Raw genomic sequence first — 15,512 nt, 5'->3', positions numbered from 1 at the left:
ATATATATATATATATATATATATATATATATATATATAGAGAGAGAGAGAGAGAGAGAGAGAGGAGAGGTCATATGTCTGTATGTATAATTAAAATATCTAGAAGACAATGTGACATTACTATCAAACACAACCCGAGGTGATGGCACTGATGAATATTGGCACTGAAGATATTGGTGGCTATTGAGCATCCAGGAAACTTAAAACTTTTTAGTGTCTGTGTTAGTAGTAGATGTTCACACAAGCAAGCCTTGCTCTTTCAGTTTCATAAAATCCTTACAAAGTATTTTTTTTTTAATTCCAAAGTCCAAATTTATTTTTCTCAGATGTAACAACTCCCCTCGTGTCACTTCTGAGGCCCTGGGAGCAGATGTCAAAGCTCTTCTATCCAAAGCCTGCAGGAAGAAGACTCTGGTGCCCATGTGATGGGTCTCTGGCCCCACATTGTCAAGGGCGGAGACAGGGCACAAGTGAGACATACCCTGTTTTCATTGCTCATGTTTAAAGGCAGGTTTCCTATCTGGAGATTTATTCTGTGAAACAGAGAGAACAAAGGAAGTGTCCTTTGAACCCTGCAGCAAAGCAGTCCCCAACAGAAAGTAAGGTCTGGTCCATGCCCACTCCATGTCCAGAGAACAGTTAGGCCGAGTGAGCCCCTAGCGAGTGCCTGAAAGACAGTGTTGCTTTCTTGGACATGGACTATTATGTGGCTAACAGAGTAATGACCTGGGATAGAAGGAGGGTACTTCTCTGTCATGTGTAAGGCCTCGGGTGTGGTCCCCAGGGTCCTAAGAAGGGAGAAAGCTCAGAGGACCTTATCCTCAGACACAGAGCTATAGCAACTGGGAAGTGCTGGGAATTACCTAATGCCAGGTGTCAGCCCTGAGATTATAGTCACACAGGTAGTATTTTATGGGCTGAGTAGGTTATGATTAGATATTTAGGAGAGTGTGTGTGTGTGTGTGTGTGTGTGTGTAACAAAAAATAAAGAAAAAGGGTCATGAACTTGAAGGAGAGCAATGAGGTGCATGGGGTAGCTTGGAGGGAGGAAAGGAAGAAAATGATGTAAAATTATATTATAATTTCAAAATTAAAATTATTAATAAAATTTAAAAAAAATAATATAGTTATATCAGAACCTAGAAAATCTACAGATGCTAAGCTGTGGCATGGTTTTATTTTTCTGGGCATCAGGTTGCTGGCCTTTAAAATGAGATGTCAAAGATAATCATGGATGACCTAATTGCATTTATTAAATAATTGTTAGTATTTTTTATTTTATTTTTTTCCACATATGTTAAGTGCCATTCATAATCACTAATCAGGATTTAATCAGTGTCACCATGAGTGGAGATCATTCCTATTCGATCAGAGAAACACATTAAGCATATTTCAATATGTAGCCAGCTATAGCTATGTTTTGTTATTACAGAAATCTTAGAAAATAGTTCTGGCCACCACTAGAATTAGCTATATGTCTTTTCCTATCTTGGCCCTGTAATTTAGTTCTCAGTACAGTGGCACACACAGACTTCTATTTTAACTAATATATGCTAAAGGAAAAATAAATGTATGCAGCAGAATATTCCCTGTCAAATCACTTTAAATATTAATACAACAAAAACCCAGTGGTTGGGCGGGGAGAAGGGAGGCAGAGTAAAGAGTTTCAGAGTTGGGGATGAAGGAGGACAAGGAAGATGGTGGACAAACAGGATAATTCAGATTCTGTGTGGCTTTAAGTAGCCACAGGTAGCTATAATATCATATAGGGATAGAATAATTGGGATAACTTTTCTAATCTAGGTGGACAGCTTGTATCATTATCAATTGGTTCTGAAATTATTGTGTGGGCATCTTGTGAATTGAGAACTTACTGATATATAAATCTGACTGATTAATTACAAGCTTCTAGAGTTTTGATTTACAGGATTACTAGAATTTGGGACCACTGACCACAGGGGGTGATGGCTAAGAAGGTACAGGTGGCACTGAGGCAGGTGGACTGGAGCTAGGAGGATCGCCATACAGAGGCTGGCCTAGAGGCGGCGGGACCATGGGCAGAGCGTAGCTGGGTGTAGTGCGGGAACCTGCAGTTCTTTTTTAAATATTTTCCGCAACAAATGTATATATTAATTTGTGTAACGATTGATTCAGCTTTGGATGCAGGTACAGATGAGTAAATATTAAAATTTGTATTCAGTATAAATGTTGTTCAATACTTAAAAATATATTAGTAAATTCTAAGAAGAAAATTGAGTAGTTTTGAGACGATGTTTGATCAAATTAAATATGTATCAGGATTCAAGAGCAAAGCATAATGAAATCAAGGACTTCCACAATGTATAGAACTCCCCTAATCCTTGCACCGATCCCTACCTGTGCTAATAGGGCAGGAAGGAGGTCCACGTCCTCAACACGTCAGCCTCCTCCTGAAACCTCTCTTACAGCTGCAGTAGCAAGATGAGAAAGACACTGAAAAATTAAAGAGAGAAATGGAAGACATTTCTCAATATTTTTGAATATTTTACATATGTTGAATGAGGTTGTGATTTAACCATATTTTTAATCAAAACATATATTCAATTTTATACTTCTATATTAATATAGTTTTTTTTGACTAAAAGCAAAAACTTAAAGCTTAGTCCAAAAACTATATGAATACATGAATTTGAATATATGCTTTGATTAAAAATCACAATGCCGTTCAACATTTATAAAATATTTTACAATAACTAAGAAACAAAGATTTTTCCTACCCCTAACACTCTGTAGATAACTATGGAAATCTGAAGACAAAAAAATAGTTAAATTTTAGTGGCATGTATTATGATCCTATACTAGAATATTTTTTAAATGACAGTGCTTTCTTTCTAAATTTAATTGAGCCAATCCTTCATAATTCTTTGAATTTAACAAAAGAATCTTAAGGCTCATCATTTAATGTACAGTATTAAATTTTTTGACATTAAAAAGTAAAGAATGCAGAAATATTTTTATCAGATACGAAGCGTGGCATAAGCTTGGATACCTAAGAGGCGGCACAGTCATCAAGCCCCACTCGGCAGAGGAATGAAGCCAGATGCAGCGGTGACACTCATCCTTCCGTCTTTAATTAACGAACTGATGGACTCACTGGCAGAACAGAATACCTAATTATATTTCTTAGCATATAAAAAGATCCATATGGATTGAAGACCACATTAGCCAGCCAATAATACATGCAGGAAGACCACTGAGGGTTCGTTATAGGATGTCATTGGCCAAAACCTTTTAATACCATGTTATAGAAGAAAAAGCAAATCCTTGTTTAATCTTTCTCTGATTCTGGCTCTAACTTCACCTATCTGCTTCATCTCTTAGACAGTGTACCTATCACGATGGCTTTTTATTTTTATATTTACTTTTTTTTTTGGTGACATCATAATCCATCAGGCACATTCGATCCAAACTCATGTCTGGCCAAGACCCATTGTTAATGCTGAATCCTAGACTTGGACCTCTCCAATCACAGATTATCACGTGATCTTTTTCAACGACGACTCAGCTCCAAGCCTTAGCCTTCACTATTTGCTACCACCCTAAGCCTCTGTCTGAATAGTTTTAGAACAAACGTCTCACCTATAGCAGGCATTTAGTAAGCATAGATGAAATGAATGAATCTTTGAAAAAGCAAGATATATCTTTAGAGAGAAGATATTGAAATAAAGTTGCATTGGTAGAGAAAATAAATCAAAGCCCTATTAGAATGATAACTATAACAGCCATGGAGTTAGTGTGTCTTGCTTTCTCCCTCTCAAAAACGAGGGAATATGACTTGAAACATACCCCCTCTGTCAAAGTCTTATGTTTAAGCTCCATTGTTTTGACTATCTATAATGGTTATTTTCTGAGTGTGAAATTATCTGTTTTGTTTTGATCACTCCTGGAAACACTATCATTTATGTGTTAATGTAATACATTCATGGATTTATGAATACAAATGAGTCGACAATCTAATGAATCTGCACTTATTACCTAATATTATCACTGTACTGCATGAGAATTTCCATGTGCATTTATAAAACACAGGAACTATAGCAGCATGGTCCAAATGACCAAAGCTTAGATACCAATGTACTCATGGGCATGTTCAGGAAATCTGTAAATATCATTAAATAATCAATGCTTTTAATAAAATTAATGTTGCTTATATGGAAACAGGGATGTGTAGCTATACAGTTTTCTCTTCATTGTTGGAAAATCTTTAGCTAACGAATGCTGAAGTGCTCCGTCACCCTGCTACACTGTCAACTCCTGCTCTACCTCTCACTCCCCATTTTTATCAGATGTCAATCTCTTTCAGCTTTTAGAATTGAGTTGTCTTTGTAAAAAAGAAATTAACAGCATCCAAATTAGTAACAAAACGGCCCCCAACTCAAGAGTTCTCCCATCGAACAACAGCTCCTTTATGGATTTAAACAACTCCAGAGCAAGTGACCTCCGGACTTTTGAGAATAGTAGTTTGACCAGGGGACCTAGCAAAGCTGAGTCACACATTGCAGACTTTGAATGAGCTGAGGATTCCAAGAGAGAGTAATTCACAATATTCAGTTTTCTAAAATTGTTTGCATGTACTATTTAATTACAACCTCATAAGGATTTTATTTAGTATTTTAACTTTGTATTTTGATTACCAGTTTGAATACTTTCCCATGTGGTTATTTCTGCGTGTGATTTTTCTCTTGTGAATTACCTATAAAGTTCAATAAGAGTTGAGGAAAGTTTTTCATAATACATAGAATAGGGTAGATAGATAGATAGATAGATAGATAGATAGATAGATAGATAGATAGGAAAATTGAAGGAAGGAATCGAGTGTTTTAGAAAGCGTAACTCCTGCTTTGGGAAGAATACATTAAAGTTTTGTTTTCTCATTGAATCCCCACCCCCATGTACTGTTTGGTTTGATGGATGTGTGTGTCTCTGTGGACTCATGCTCAGAGAGTTTTCTTGGACAATTTACATTGTGTTCTGAGAGTGTGTCTCTCACTAGAAGCTGGGGGTCACCAATATAAGTTGGTGCCCAGGAAGCCCTCCAGGAATCCCCCATCTCTGCCTCTCAGTGTACCCCATGTCTTTTCTTGTGAGTTCTAGGAATCATATCTAGATCCTAGTGGTTTGCACCTCAACCACTTTACTAATGGGTCTATACCGTTTGAATTCTAAATGTGTCCATTAATATTACAAGTATGCTCTAGGGATCCTACTGTGTTCAAGTTAACATTGACCAAGTGGACACTGGCTCCCGCTTACAGGCACCTACCAACTTCCTCAGGGAGAACTCCTGGCTTCTCAGTGTGGAAGATGGTATCAGGGATAACAAGAGGAGAAAACAATGGAAACTTTATAAGGAACCTGAGTCCAGGTTTCAATATCTAAAACATGAATAGATGTTTAGCTCTTCACAGACTAAATGTATTTACCATATAGTAGAGGGTTATTTGAACATTCCTTGTAAACATTCCAGGGCATGAATAATTTAATATGTGATTTTCTTTTTTCTCTCAAGAACACATACATAAATAATATGTAGTATATTTCAATTATCGAATATAACAGAAAATCTTCCTGTGTTCCTGATTCTCTCCCCATCAATGCTTTCCTAACTTTTATCTAAATTTGTTAGGAAAACAGAATGCTTTTTATTATCTGCTGTAATCTTAATCTCATTTAAAGAATATTTAGAGCCTCTCCATGGGAATAATGGAGATTTATGCATATCAATATTTAAATTATTTTCATTCCAGGAATTAAAGCATAGATGTAAAGGGTAAGTTTAGCATATGCATGTGAAGCTAAGTAGATTCAGAGCTGCTGTGGCTGATGAGTTAGATCACTGAATCTCTAAATGTGCCCAGATAGATCTTCAAAGTATTTCGTTAGATTGTGCCGTGTGGTTGCATGGTTTAATACAATAAAAGAATGTGGTAATCTCTGCATTTCCACTGTATAAAATTGTGTATTGGGTTCAGGATTCAGAAGAGATGGTTGAACAATTCCAAATCACAAATCCAAGTTTAAATTTGAATTATTGCACTGTGCTATGTACATATAGATATTTGTTAACGCTCCTAATAGAAAGGTCTGATAGATCTGACAAAGGTCTGGGTTTGTGCTTTCAGCAGCTCTGCACCTGCTCCAAGCTCAGAGAATGTTCACAGAGCAAATAAATGGCTATGCAGTGGGCTGATGGTGAACATGTGGATTCGGCTCTGGTGAACTTCTCAATCACTGCATGCTTTATCAATTTATTTATTTATTGGAGAGAAAGCGACATGCTTTATAGCCCACCCTGGCCTCAAGTTCATGGTACATCTCCTTCCCCATTTTCCTCAGTTTGGGGATTATAAGCATGAGCCACCACACCTAGCTCTACTCACAACTTATATACTGCACTGTGTGTGTGTTGGGGGGGAGGGTTACAGTCACTGTCTCCTTTACAAAATTTATGATCTTATCTAGCATCTTCATTATGGTAAGCAAAATAACAGCCTTTCAAAGATATCTATATCCTAATTTATTGTATCAATGAATATTCCTTCACATGGCCAAATGCCCTTCCTGATCCGACTAATAAGGGCCAGGATGGGGAGATTATCATGTAGTGTATGTGCAGGTCCAGTGCAATGGCTTGAGACCAAACATAAAATATGGAAGCCAGAAAAAAACGAAAGAAAAGAAGCCTTCCTTACAAAGACCCCACCTGCTGCTGCTAGGTTTATGGATGAGGAAATAATCATAAACAAAGGATGTAGGCAGTCTGTAGATGCTGAGAAAGACAAAACAAGAAAACAGCTTCCCCAGAGCCTCCTGAAGGGAAGCCACAGCTGCTGACACTGTTTCATTAGTTGAGCCAGACCTGTGTTTGACCGTTGAAACTCTATGGTAATAATGTTTGTGAGGTTTTAAGCCACTGCATTTGTGGTGATTTGTTACAGCAGCAGTGGGAAACTAATACAGCCTCTGACATCCCTTTTAATCTCCTGCAGCTTTGCACAGTGTGTGTGCAAATAGAGACTCGGTTAGCTCTCCTCATTGATCCTCTCCATCACTTCTCTTCACCACATATCCTTGTTTACTACCATCTCCATGTGGGAATGGGACAAGTGAACCAAGTTTTCTCTCTTTGCAAACAACTGAAGCTTAAAATGAACAATCCTGAGACAAAATGGAGAGGAGAGGGGAAATGAAGGAAGATGGAAAAAGAACAAGAAAGAAGAGGAGGAGGGAGAGGAACAGGAGAGTACAAACTGACCTTCAGAGGGGTGTCATTGGCCTCCTCCCAGCCTAGATAAAGGCTCAAGTCAGTTCACTGACACCGATGGCTTGCCTCCTCGTTGTGTGCAGGCCTCTATGTGCCTACGATTTATCAGTTTTTAGTGGCAGAGCTACCTGTTTATTCAGGAAAGGATTTTGAAATGCAGCTAGTTTCTTGTCATTCATCATTTCTTCATGAACATAGCTTGCAGGGAGAATCTTATTTTTTGTTTCCCATGGCATCTTAACTTAGTTCTGAGATGGTCCTAGTCCTGAAAATGAGTGTTGGGTGGTGGCCAGAGGGCTCTCTTCTTCAGGCCACCCTTCTACATTCCTTGGTTGGGCTTCTTACAGTAGTATAACCTTAGAATAGCTGGGCATAGAGTCCCCAAATGTAATGTAGAACCATCCAGTTCTTCCGTAAGTGACGCTGGGTAGCTATGTTGTGTTCTATTAACTGAAGCAGAGTTCAGGAACCAGAGTAGACCATGAAGGACAGACAATGCATAATCCAGCATGGCCAGCAAAGGTTCACCAGGGCCACCTAAGTGGCAGCCTCCAGATGAGAAGGGGACTACTGGGCCAAGTCAGAGCTGAGAAGCATAGAACGCAAGGGACCTGTGCCTGACAGCATGTGCTGGCCTCCAGGCTCCTCCTATAGTATTACAAACTATTCAGTACACCGGGCCAGGTTCCATTCTAAATATGTTTTCTGTACGACTTGGGCTTTGCCTGGAATTAAGGAAGTCATTACAGTTTTAGGGTTAAAGTTAAAGAAATGCAAACTTTTTCCATTTATTTTTTTTCTTAGACTGCGAATAAAACTATGTTAATATATAGCCAAGTGCACTATAGAGCAATTAAACTGCATATGATTTGTGGAGAATAAACTTGAAATGTGATGAATCCAGTGGCAATTACTTGCCGTAACCTTTTTAATGTGACAATTCCTTGAAAGTTATAGTGAAATATTTCACCCTTCAACTTCATTTTTGTGCTGTGTATTTATTCCTAATAGTACAGATTCCAAATTGTCAAAATACTTGAGCTGATTTATAGTAATTAGCTTTAAGTTAGAACATTTGAAGTACATTCAATTAATTTTATCTGTCTGGCGAAGTACAATAAGGTCTCCAGCGCTGTAAAGTTTTCTTTGTAATCATAGCTATGCATTTGCTGTGGGATGTGCTGGACTCAAATTACCCTCATTTGAATTTGATATTCAGAGAAGGAGCATGCAGTATTTGGGATTAGGCAGTATTTAGGAAGTGTATACATAAGGATTACTTGGGATAGCATCACCTGAATCCCAGACTGCTCATCACACACTTGTTGATTAATCTTACCTGCAGCAAATAGGAAGCAATAACAACAGCATAAATTATTCAAAGACTCGTCCTCGGGATCTGGATCCTTTAAAGATCATGTGGAGGAACAGTTGGGCAGGAGATTCTCGTTATACTTATTACCCCAAGCCTGTGTACAAAAGAGCTATAGATCCATATGGGATGGATTAGCAGTGATGCTTTCAAAATGAAATTAAATATTCTAAACTTTCCTGAAATGGTGTTTGATCTTTTCCAGCTAAAGCTTTCATTGGTAGTTTATCCTAAATATTATTTCCCTCTATGGGGGATATTAAATCATGGATGTGAGAGATTTATTTAAAAAACTAACTAACTAACTAACTAACTAACACCCTTTGGATTGCTTGAGAGTGGTTTTAGGACTTTGCCTTAAAATCTGCCCATAAGCAAGCTTCCTGATTTTATGAATTGGGATTTCCACTGTAAGAGAATTCAAATCACTGCTGGAGTGAGCGCTGGTCTTGAGGTGGGGGGCATCACACATCAGCAAACTCGGCTCAAAGTCGAATGGAATGGACAAGACCAATTTAGAGCAAGCAAAAGGTGGCAGGTTCTCTTAACTGGGCCCGTTAGGCCTTGATATACGCTTATCTAGCTCCAAAACAGATAGAAAAGTTAGAATCTACAGGGTTTTGATCCCTGAATAGAATGAGGTTACTCATCAGAGATTCACACTCCCCAGAGCAGTTTGAGACGCAATATTAGAAAAGGCAGGTTTATTGATATTTGCATGTGTGAGATGAAGACTATTTGTAAATCCTATGACTTTGAAAACCTCATACTAACCTTTTTATAGTCTATTTTTGGGGAGGTCTTAATTCGTTATTTCCTGTTTTCTTTTTTCTTTTTTTTTTTTTTTAATTTTTCTGAAGACCCAATGAGAAAATGCCAACATATTTCACAATCTAAAAAGCATCATGATATTAAAATTTATACTCTTGCTACTTAAAAAGGCAAAGCACATAGTTTGGTAATTAAGATGAAAATAGCACGTTGAACAATCCATGCAGGTTGGCTGGCTTCTGTTTTTTCATAATATATGTTCACTCAAAAATGTATGTGAAGCTCCAAGAGTAAGTCCACTCTCACCATTATTTTCTAACTATTAAATCTTATTTTATTGGTTTCCATGGACATAAACCTCCGTGAGATGGTGGTCCCATTTTTCCCCAAATAGTTAGGGATATGGTTTATTACTTTCAAGCCAGATGGGTCATGGCTGTTTAGAAAGAGAAATGGTCTCCTGGCATGGTTTCTCGAGATGACTGCATCCAGCTGGCCACGGTATGGGTTTGGGGTATTGGTTGGATGTGTGTGTTCATGGCTTGCTTCTCTGTTTCTTTTGCAGCTATCGGCAGGACCCTCATTCCCCGTTATTTTAGCACCGTATTTGAAGGAGGGGTGACAGACCTGTACTACATCCTCAAACACTCAAAGGAGTCGTACCACAACTCATCCATCACAGTAGACTGCGACCAGTGTGCCATGGTCACACAGCATGGGAAGCCCATGTTTACCAAGGTATGGACTAGGCTTGGCTACAGTTACATCCTTAAGAAGAGTTCAGCTGCTTCTTCACTTCAGCAGCTAAAATAGAGCCTTTGTTTATTGTGCAAATAAGTCTTTGATGGCTGAAAGAATACTTTCCTATTGTACAAAGAGTGCTTGGATATTTTGAAAATGTTAAGTAAGTTCAAATCTGAACAAATAAGGGAGACAGTTCACTAATTACACCTTAATTATTATCTGGAAGGCATCTGAAATCAAAAGTCGTGAAAGGGGCTAGGAAAGCTAAAGATGAAAGGTTGCTCCCTCATGGTCTCAGAGAGTCTAGGATTGCATTGTGCCAGCCAAGCAACTCAGCATTGGGCACAGCAGAGATGGAAGCTGGCCATAAAGCTAACAGGCAAAAAGATGGCGGGATCCAGACACTACAGTATTTGATTCCCAGTTCACAGCCTGTGAAGATATGTAGTGTGAACCAGAGAAGACAGAGACTCAGCACCATCTTCTACACATTCACAACCTGTTACTTCAGTCACGGACAGAAAACCAGCATGTGGAGTTGCCCCCTCATTGAGGACCACCACATAGTGTGGGCACATAATCCCAGTATGTTCTCTTACAGGTAGAAAAAAAGAGTAGTAACCTAATAGTCACAGAAAATAGCAAATGAAGTTTGTTATCTATTTGTTTTTGATATCCTGAGGGTCAAACTCAGGGCCTTGTATATGCTAAATGCAGGCTCTACCAGTGAGTTGACCCTTCAACCCTACAGAAATTTGTTTTAATGAATATGTATTCATGTAATATTGACTAAAATTCAGCATGAAACTTTTTTGTGATATTAGTGATAACAGCTATCTCTTTTAGAACAAAACACAGATGACAGCCCTTTCTAGTTAAAGGATGTTGGATTATCAGGGTTAATTACCAAAAATCCTACTGCAAAGCTTGGGATGTGTTGCTTGTGTAATTTTGCTTCAAGAAATTCAATGCTTCATGTTAGTATCATTGACCACATGAGTATACATCAGTCTTTCACAGTGCCCATGATGGTGTATGAAGCCAAAGTCATGGAACATGGGTATGTAATACAATAGAGAGCCATTGACTCCATAGCATCTTGACTTTGACAATAGGAATTTTTAATGTGGCAAGAGGTAGGGGTTTTCTCTGCCTTATAGTTAACCAGAGTGAAAAGGACTCCGTCAGAGAACTGCATTGTAAGAATGCTGAAATCCATCCTAGGAAGAGAGTTTTGCTTATGGAAGGAAATGTCCTATGGGATGAAGGCTTAATTTGCCCATGACATGCTTCATTCTGAAGATAGAGGGCATTTTCATAATCATGCAGATAAGATGCACACGTATCTCCTTCCCTTCCATGGTTACAAAGTCTCAGTAGTGCAGGAAAAATATCTCTCTCTCTCTCTCTCTCTCTCTCTCTCTCTCTCTCTCTCTCTCTCTCTCTCCCTCCCTCCCCCCACCCGCTGATGTTAATTCTTTTAGCTGATTCAAATAAAATATGCCACCTCCTTATGCTTTAAGAGAAACAATGCATATTAATTAAATAAAACTTTTCCATCATTCAGAAACTGTACTCAATGTCTGCAGCCATTGAAAAATGTCGGAAGCATTTTTGTGTCAGCCTTTTTATAGGTTCAATCAGTATCTTTCTTTCTCGGGTCAGGCCCAAACCCACAAGAGAACAAGGTGAGTTGCTCTGAGGGGATGTAATGGAACACTTTAGACTTGTGCCAGACCACTCCCCGCCTCTCTTTTCTGAGGAATCCACAAGGCACCAAGTGTTGTTCTCATCTTACTTAAGACACTGAGGTTTGCTTCCTGGCTTCATTTTTTTCTGGAATGTTCCCTCTACTCCCCAGGGTGCTATTTGTTTGTTTGTTTATTTGTTATGTGTGTATGTTTTGGTTTTCTTTCTTTCTTTCCAGGAAAACAAGGCAATCACTAGAAAGAGCTGAACATAGCTCCCTTGGCTCCGAGAGCATCAATTATTTGGACCACCTAGGTCATTCTGCTCCAAGGCAGGATAGACTATTTGCCTACTCCTGTAATAAATATTTCAATACTCTGATGAAAAATATCTCTTTCTAGGACATGTAGTTTCATTATAGTGACTTAATCCAGATGCTAATTGTGCACATTTATTTTTAGGAAATTTGATAGAATTCGAAGGATTCATTTTTCTTCTCTCTCTCTCTCTCTTTCCCTCTGTCTGTCCCTCCCTCCCTCCTCCCACCCTTGATGTTCACTATGCTATTCTAATTTCCTTCTGTTCTTATGTTAATTAAAAATAACTTAGGTTTGTGTAATCAAACATTATAGCTATTTTAAACAAAAAATAAGCTTCCTGGTGCCACAAAGAAAGAGAATTGTAAAACCTCTGCTGGCATTTTGGTTCTACTCCTGGAGGTTTCTTAGCACATTATGTGTCTGCAGCTTACATTGTTCTAATTTAGACCATCACTAAACTGTTTCTCCCCAAATAGCATTTGACCCAATGGCTCTGAGTTGCTTTTATGAAAATTTGGTCAACTAGCGAATCGGAAATCAGCCACATTCCTAATCAACAGAGATATTAAATATCCCTCAGGGGTATAGTGAGCATTTTGCAATTTCCTGATACCAGGAACATTATAGATTAAGGATAAATGTGTAATTAGAATTTTTAAATGCACATAATAAAGCCTTTCTTTTATGTTTTCAATTTCAAATCAAATAGAAAAACAAGGCTTAATAATCAGAAGAGCATGCCGGGAGAGTTTCAGAGTCAAAGCCCCTTGAGTTATTGTCAAGGATGTGAACATGTGAACATCAGAAGATTCTGAGAGAGCCACTGTAAATGTAAATTCTTGGCTTTTGCAAAGTAAAACAAAAATAGTTACAACCACTGTTGGATACCTGTATCACTTCTGCAAACATGGGTTTATGGATTTTCTTTTCTCTTCTCAATTATTTATCCTGAAATTATTTATTACTGAGACAAATATAACCTGGAAGCACATTACCTAAGTGTCCTCTAAGTGAACACTTCTCACTTGATTTTCTTGACAATTGTTTCCCATTCTGACTTTTCCCTGTGTATCACACTACAATCTAAAATTACTTATGCCAAGATCATATCCCCCTAATTGATTCAGGATCATATCCCTCAAATAAACACTTACGTATATGATATCTCTAGGTAAAATTCAGAGAGCTTCTTTCAGATAGTATTCTAAATTCTCCATTAGTCGCATGCTGTTGTTCATATACAAAGATGCAAAACCAAATATTCCCACCTTTTAAAAAATTATACACATTGCTCTATGAGAGCTGTTGGATCATAGGACAGCGTGGTCAAAATTACTTCATCAGTTAGAGACAGAGAAGGGTTAACAAGCTACCGGATAGTTTGAGAAATGTTCTTTTTTACTTTTCTCATTCCTGGCCCAGTCTCAAGCTAGCACGTGATCAGCTGAATGCCTGCCAGCCTCTTTCTTGTTGATCCTCCGGAGACCATCTGTGCTGGGGGCATTGATTAGAGTGTGTCTGCTGGGATTACATCTTTTCTGTTGCCATGCCAACTAATCAGCTGATTTTGGTTACCACAGAAACAAAATGTCAGAGCTCACAGTACGGTAACATGGATTCAGCACAACAGAAAATGTTTTCTTAATTGGGGACCCTTTTTGATTTTTGGATTCCAACAGAAAAGCAGGATTATTTTTTTCCTTTTAAAGACCAACTTTAGATAAAAGCTGCATTAATGGTTTTGATTAATAAGGAGGTACAGATATTTTTTGAAGTGAGAAAACATTACTTTTACTTTATTAGCTATGCTTATTTTTTATATTTCCTAACAAAGGAGACATACACTCTTCCATATATACCTCTGTTATGGTTCTTGGTGGTTGCATAGAAAACAAACCACAAAGCTTTGGGTTTCATTTAGCTTACATTAGAGGAGGGGAGTCTCCCTGAGTCTTGGGATAATGCTATATGTATAATCATTTGGGACGGGGGAAGAGCACCAACCAAAATTCTCTTGCATTTTTCATTTTTGGATATCATTTAACTTAACTTTAAAAAAAAATCTGTTGTAATCAACTGGGAAACAGTTCTAAGAATTCCCATTTCACACATAGTACGTCCTGGATACATTGATCCCATTTGACTCCAAAGGGAGCCTGTGACTTGTGGCAATTTTCCATTTTGTTGGACTGACAAAGTTTGTCTGCAAGAGAAGTCCCATCTAGTTTGCTATGACGAAGTGAAGGAAGGAAGCGCCTGACCTTGGTCCTGCAGATGCTCCCACTGAGCAGTCCATCAGGATTACACACTTCCCTTCTCATCATGAAACTTGAATCTAATTGAAGCAGACCAGAGCCTTTTTCTACCCAGATCCTGTGGCTTACAGACAGAAAACAAATAGATTAGATGATAGCAACAGCAGCAGCAGCAACAACAAGAACAACAATAATAGTAACAATAAATAACCCTGATATTTAACCAGGCTAATATATTTGTTTAACTATCTAATAATCCCATCTCTTAAAAGTAAAGGAAAATATTATAGCCTATGAATATGTTTTTCCCATAGATAGTTTACTGGTGACGTTGTCACTGCAGGTGACTTGTATGAAATTAACATCCTGAAGTGGGGGTAGGGAGTTGGTTTAATCTGCATGATACTTCTTTGACAACCTTGGTAAATTAATTCCAGTGCTAGAGATGTGTTTGGAAAAATGGTTTGGGTACATTGGCGACATTTCCCTTTCTACTCACTAACACTCACAGCTAAGCTGCCAGAAGCCATGCTCAGCAGACAACCTCTCTCAGAGTTTTAGGGCATGATGCCCACATGTCCGAACTTACTCAGAAGTTCTGCTAATTGCTTCTGAGGTTGAGGTCTTCACCCAGATTATCAATAATTATCTCATTACATCCAACAGATCTTTGATAAAATGAAGATGGCAAGTGCATCTTTTTTTCAGCAGAGCCCTATTAAGCCTTCTATACTGATTCTTCCCCACAACTTCTGAAATGTCCCATCAGAGTACATGGAAAGTGACAGTTAGAACTTCCCAAATGGCATGGTTTGTATTATCCCAAGAGGAGAATCATTAGCCACGTCTCATGATAACGTCTCATGATAGATGTTAACCACTATCTTCCTGGCCTACAGCTTTACAGATTAAGTTTTACACATTCTTTCAGAAGTTTGCATATTTCTGTTAACTAGGAAATCTTTCTCCCAGAAAGTCTGAGCAAAGACTCAGCATAGCAAAAAGGAGAAAATGTATGGAGTCTAAAAGCCCAAACATCATGGTGACCTCGATTGGGT

General features: G+C 38.2%; 1 protein-coding gene across 11 annotated transcripts in view; it reads left to right on the top strand.

The window, feature by feature from the left end:
- Ldb2 (LIM domain binding 2) overlaps positions 1 to 15,512 on the top strand; it is a 336,086-nt gene that overhangs the window by 257,191 nt on the left and 63,383 nt on the right. For all 11 annotated transcript variants that reach the window (XM_029544997.1, XM_021210390.2, XM_021210392.2 and 8 more), the window contains exon 3: positions 10,012 to 10,184. In XM_029544997.1, coding sequence (XP_029400857.1) covers positions 10,012 to 10,184 — 173 coding nt within the window. The remainder of the gene's footprint in view (positions 1 to 10,011; positions 10,185 to 15,512) is intronic.

Source organism: Mus pahari, chromosome 13, assembly GCF_900095145.1.
Source record: "Mus pahari chromosome 13, PAHARI_EIJ_v1.1, whole genome shotgun sequence".
In the NCBI taxonomy this organism is placed as follows: Eukaryota; Metazoa; Chordata; class Mammalia; order Rodentia; family Muridae; genus Mus; species Mus pahari.
The sequence above is the reverse complement of the archived record's forward strand: the minus strand, read 5'-3'. Positions and strand labels throughout refer to the sequence as shown.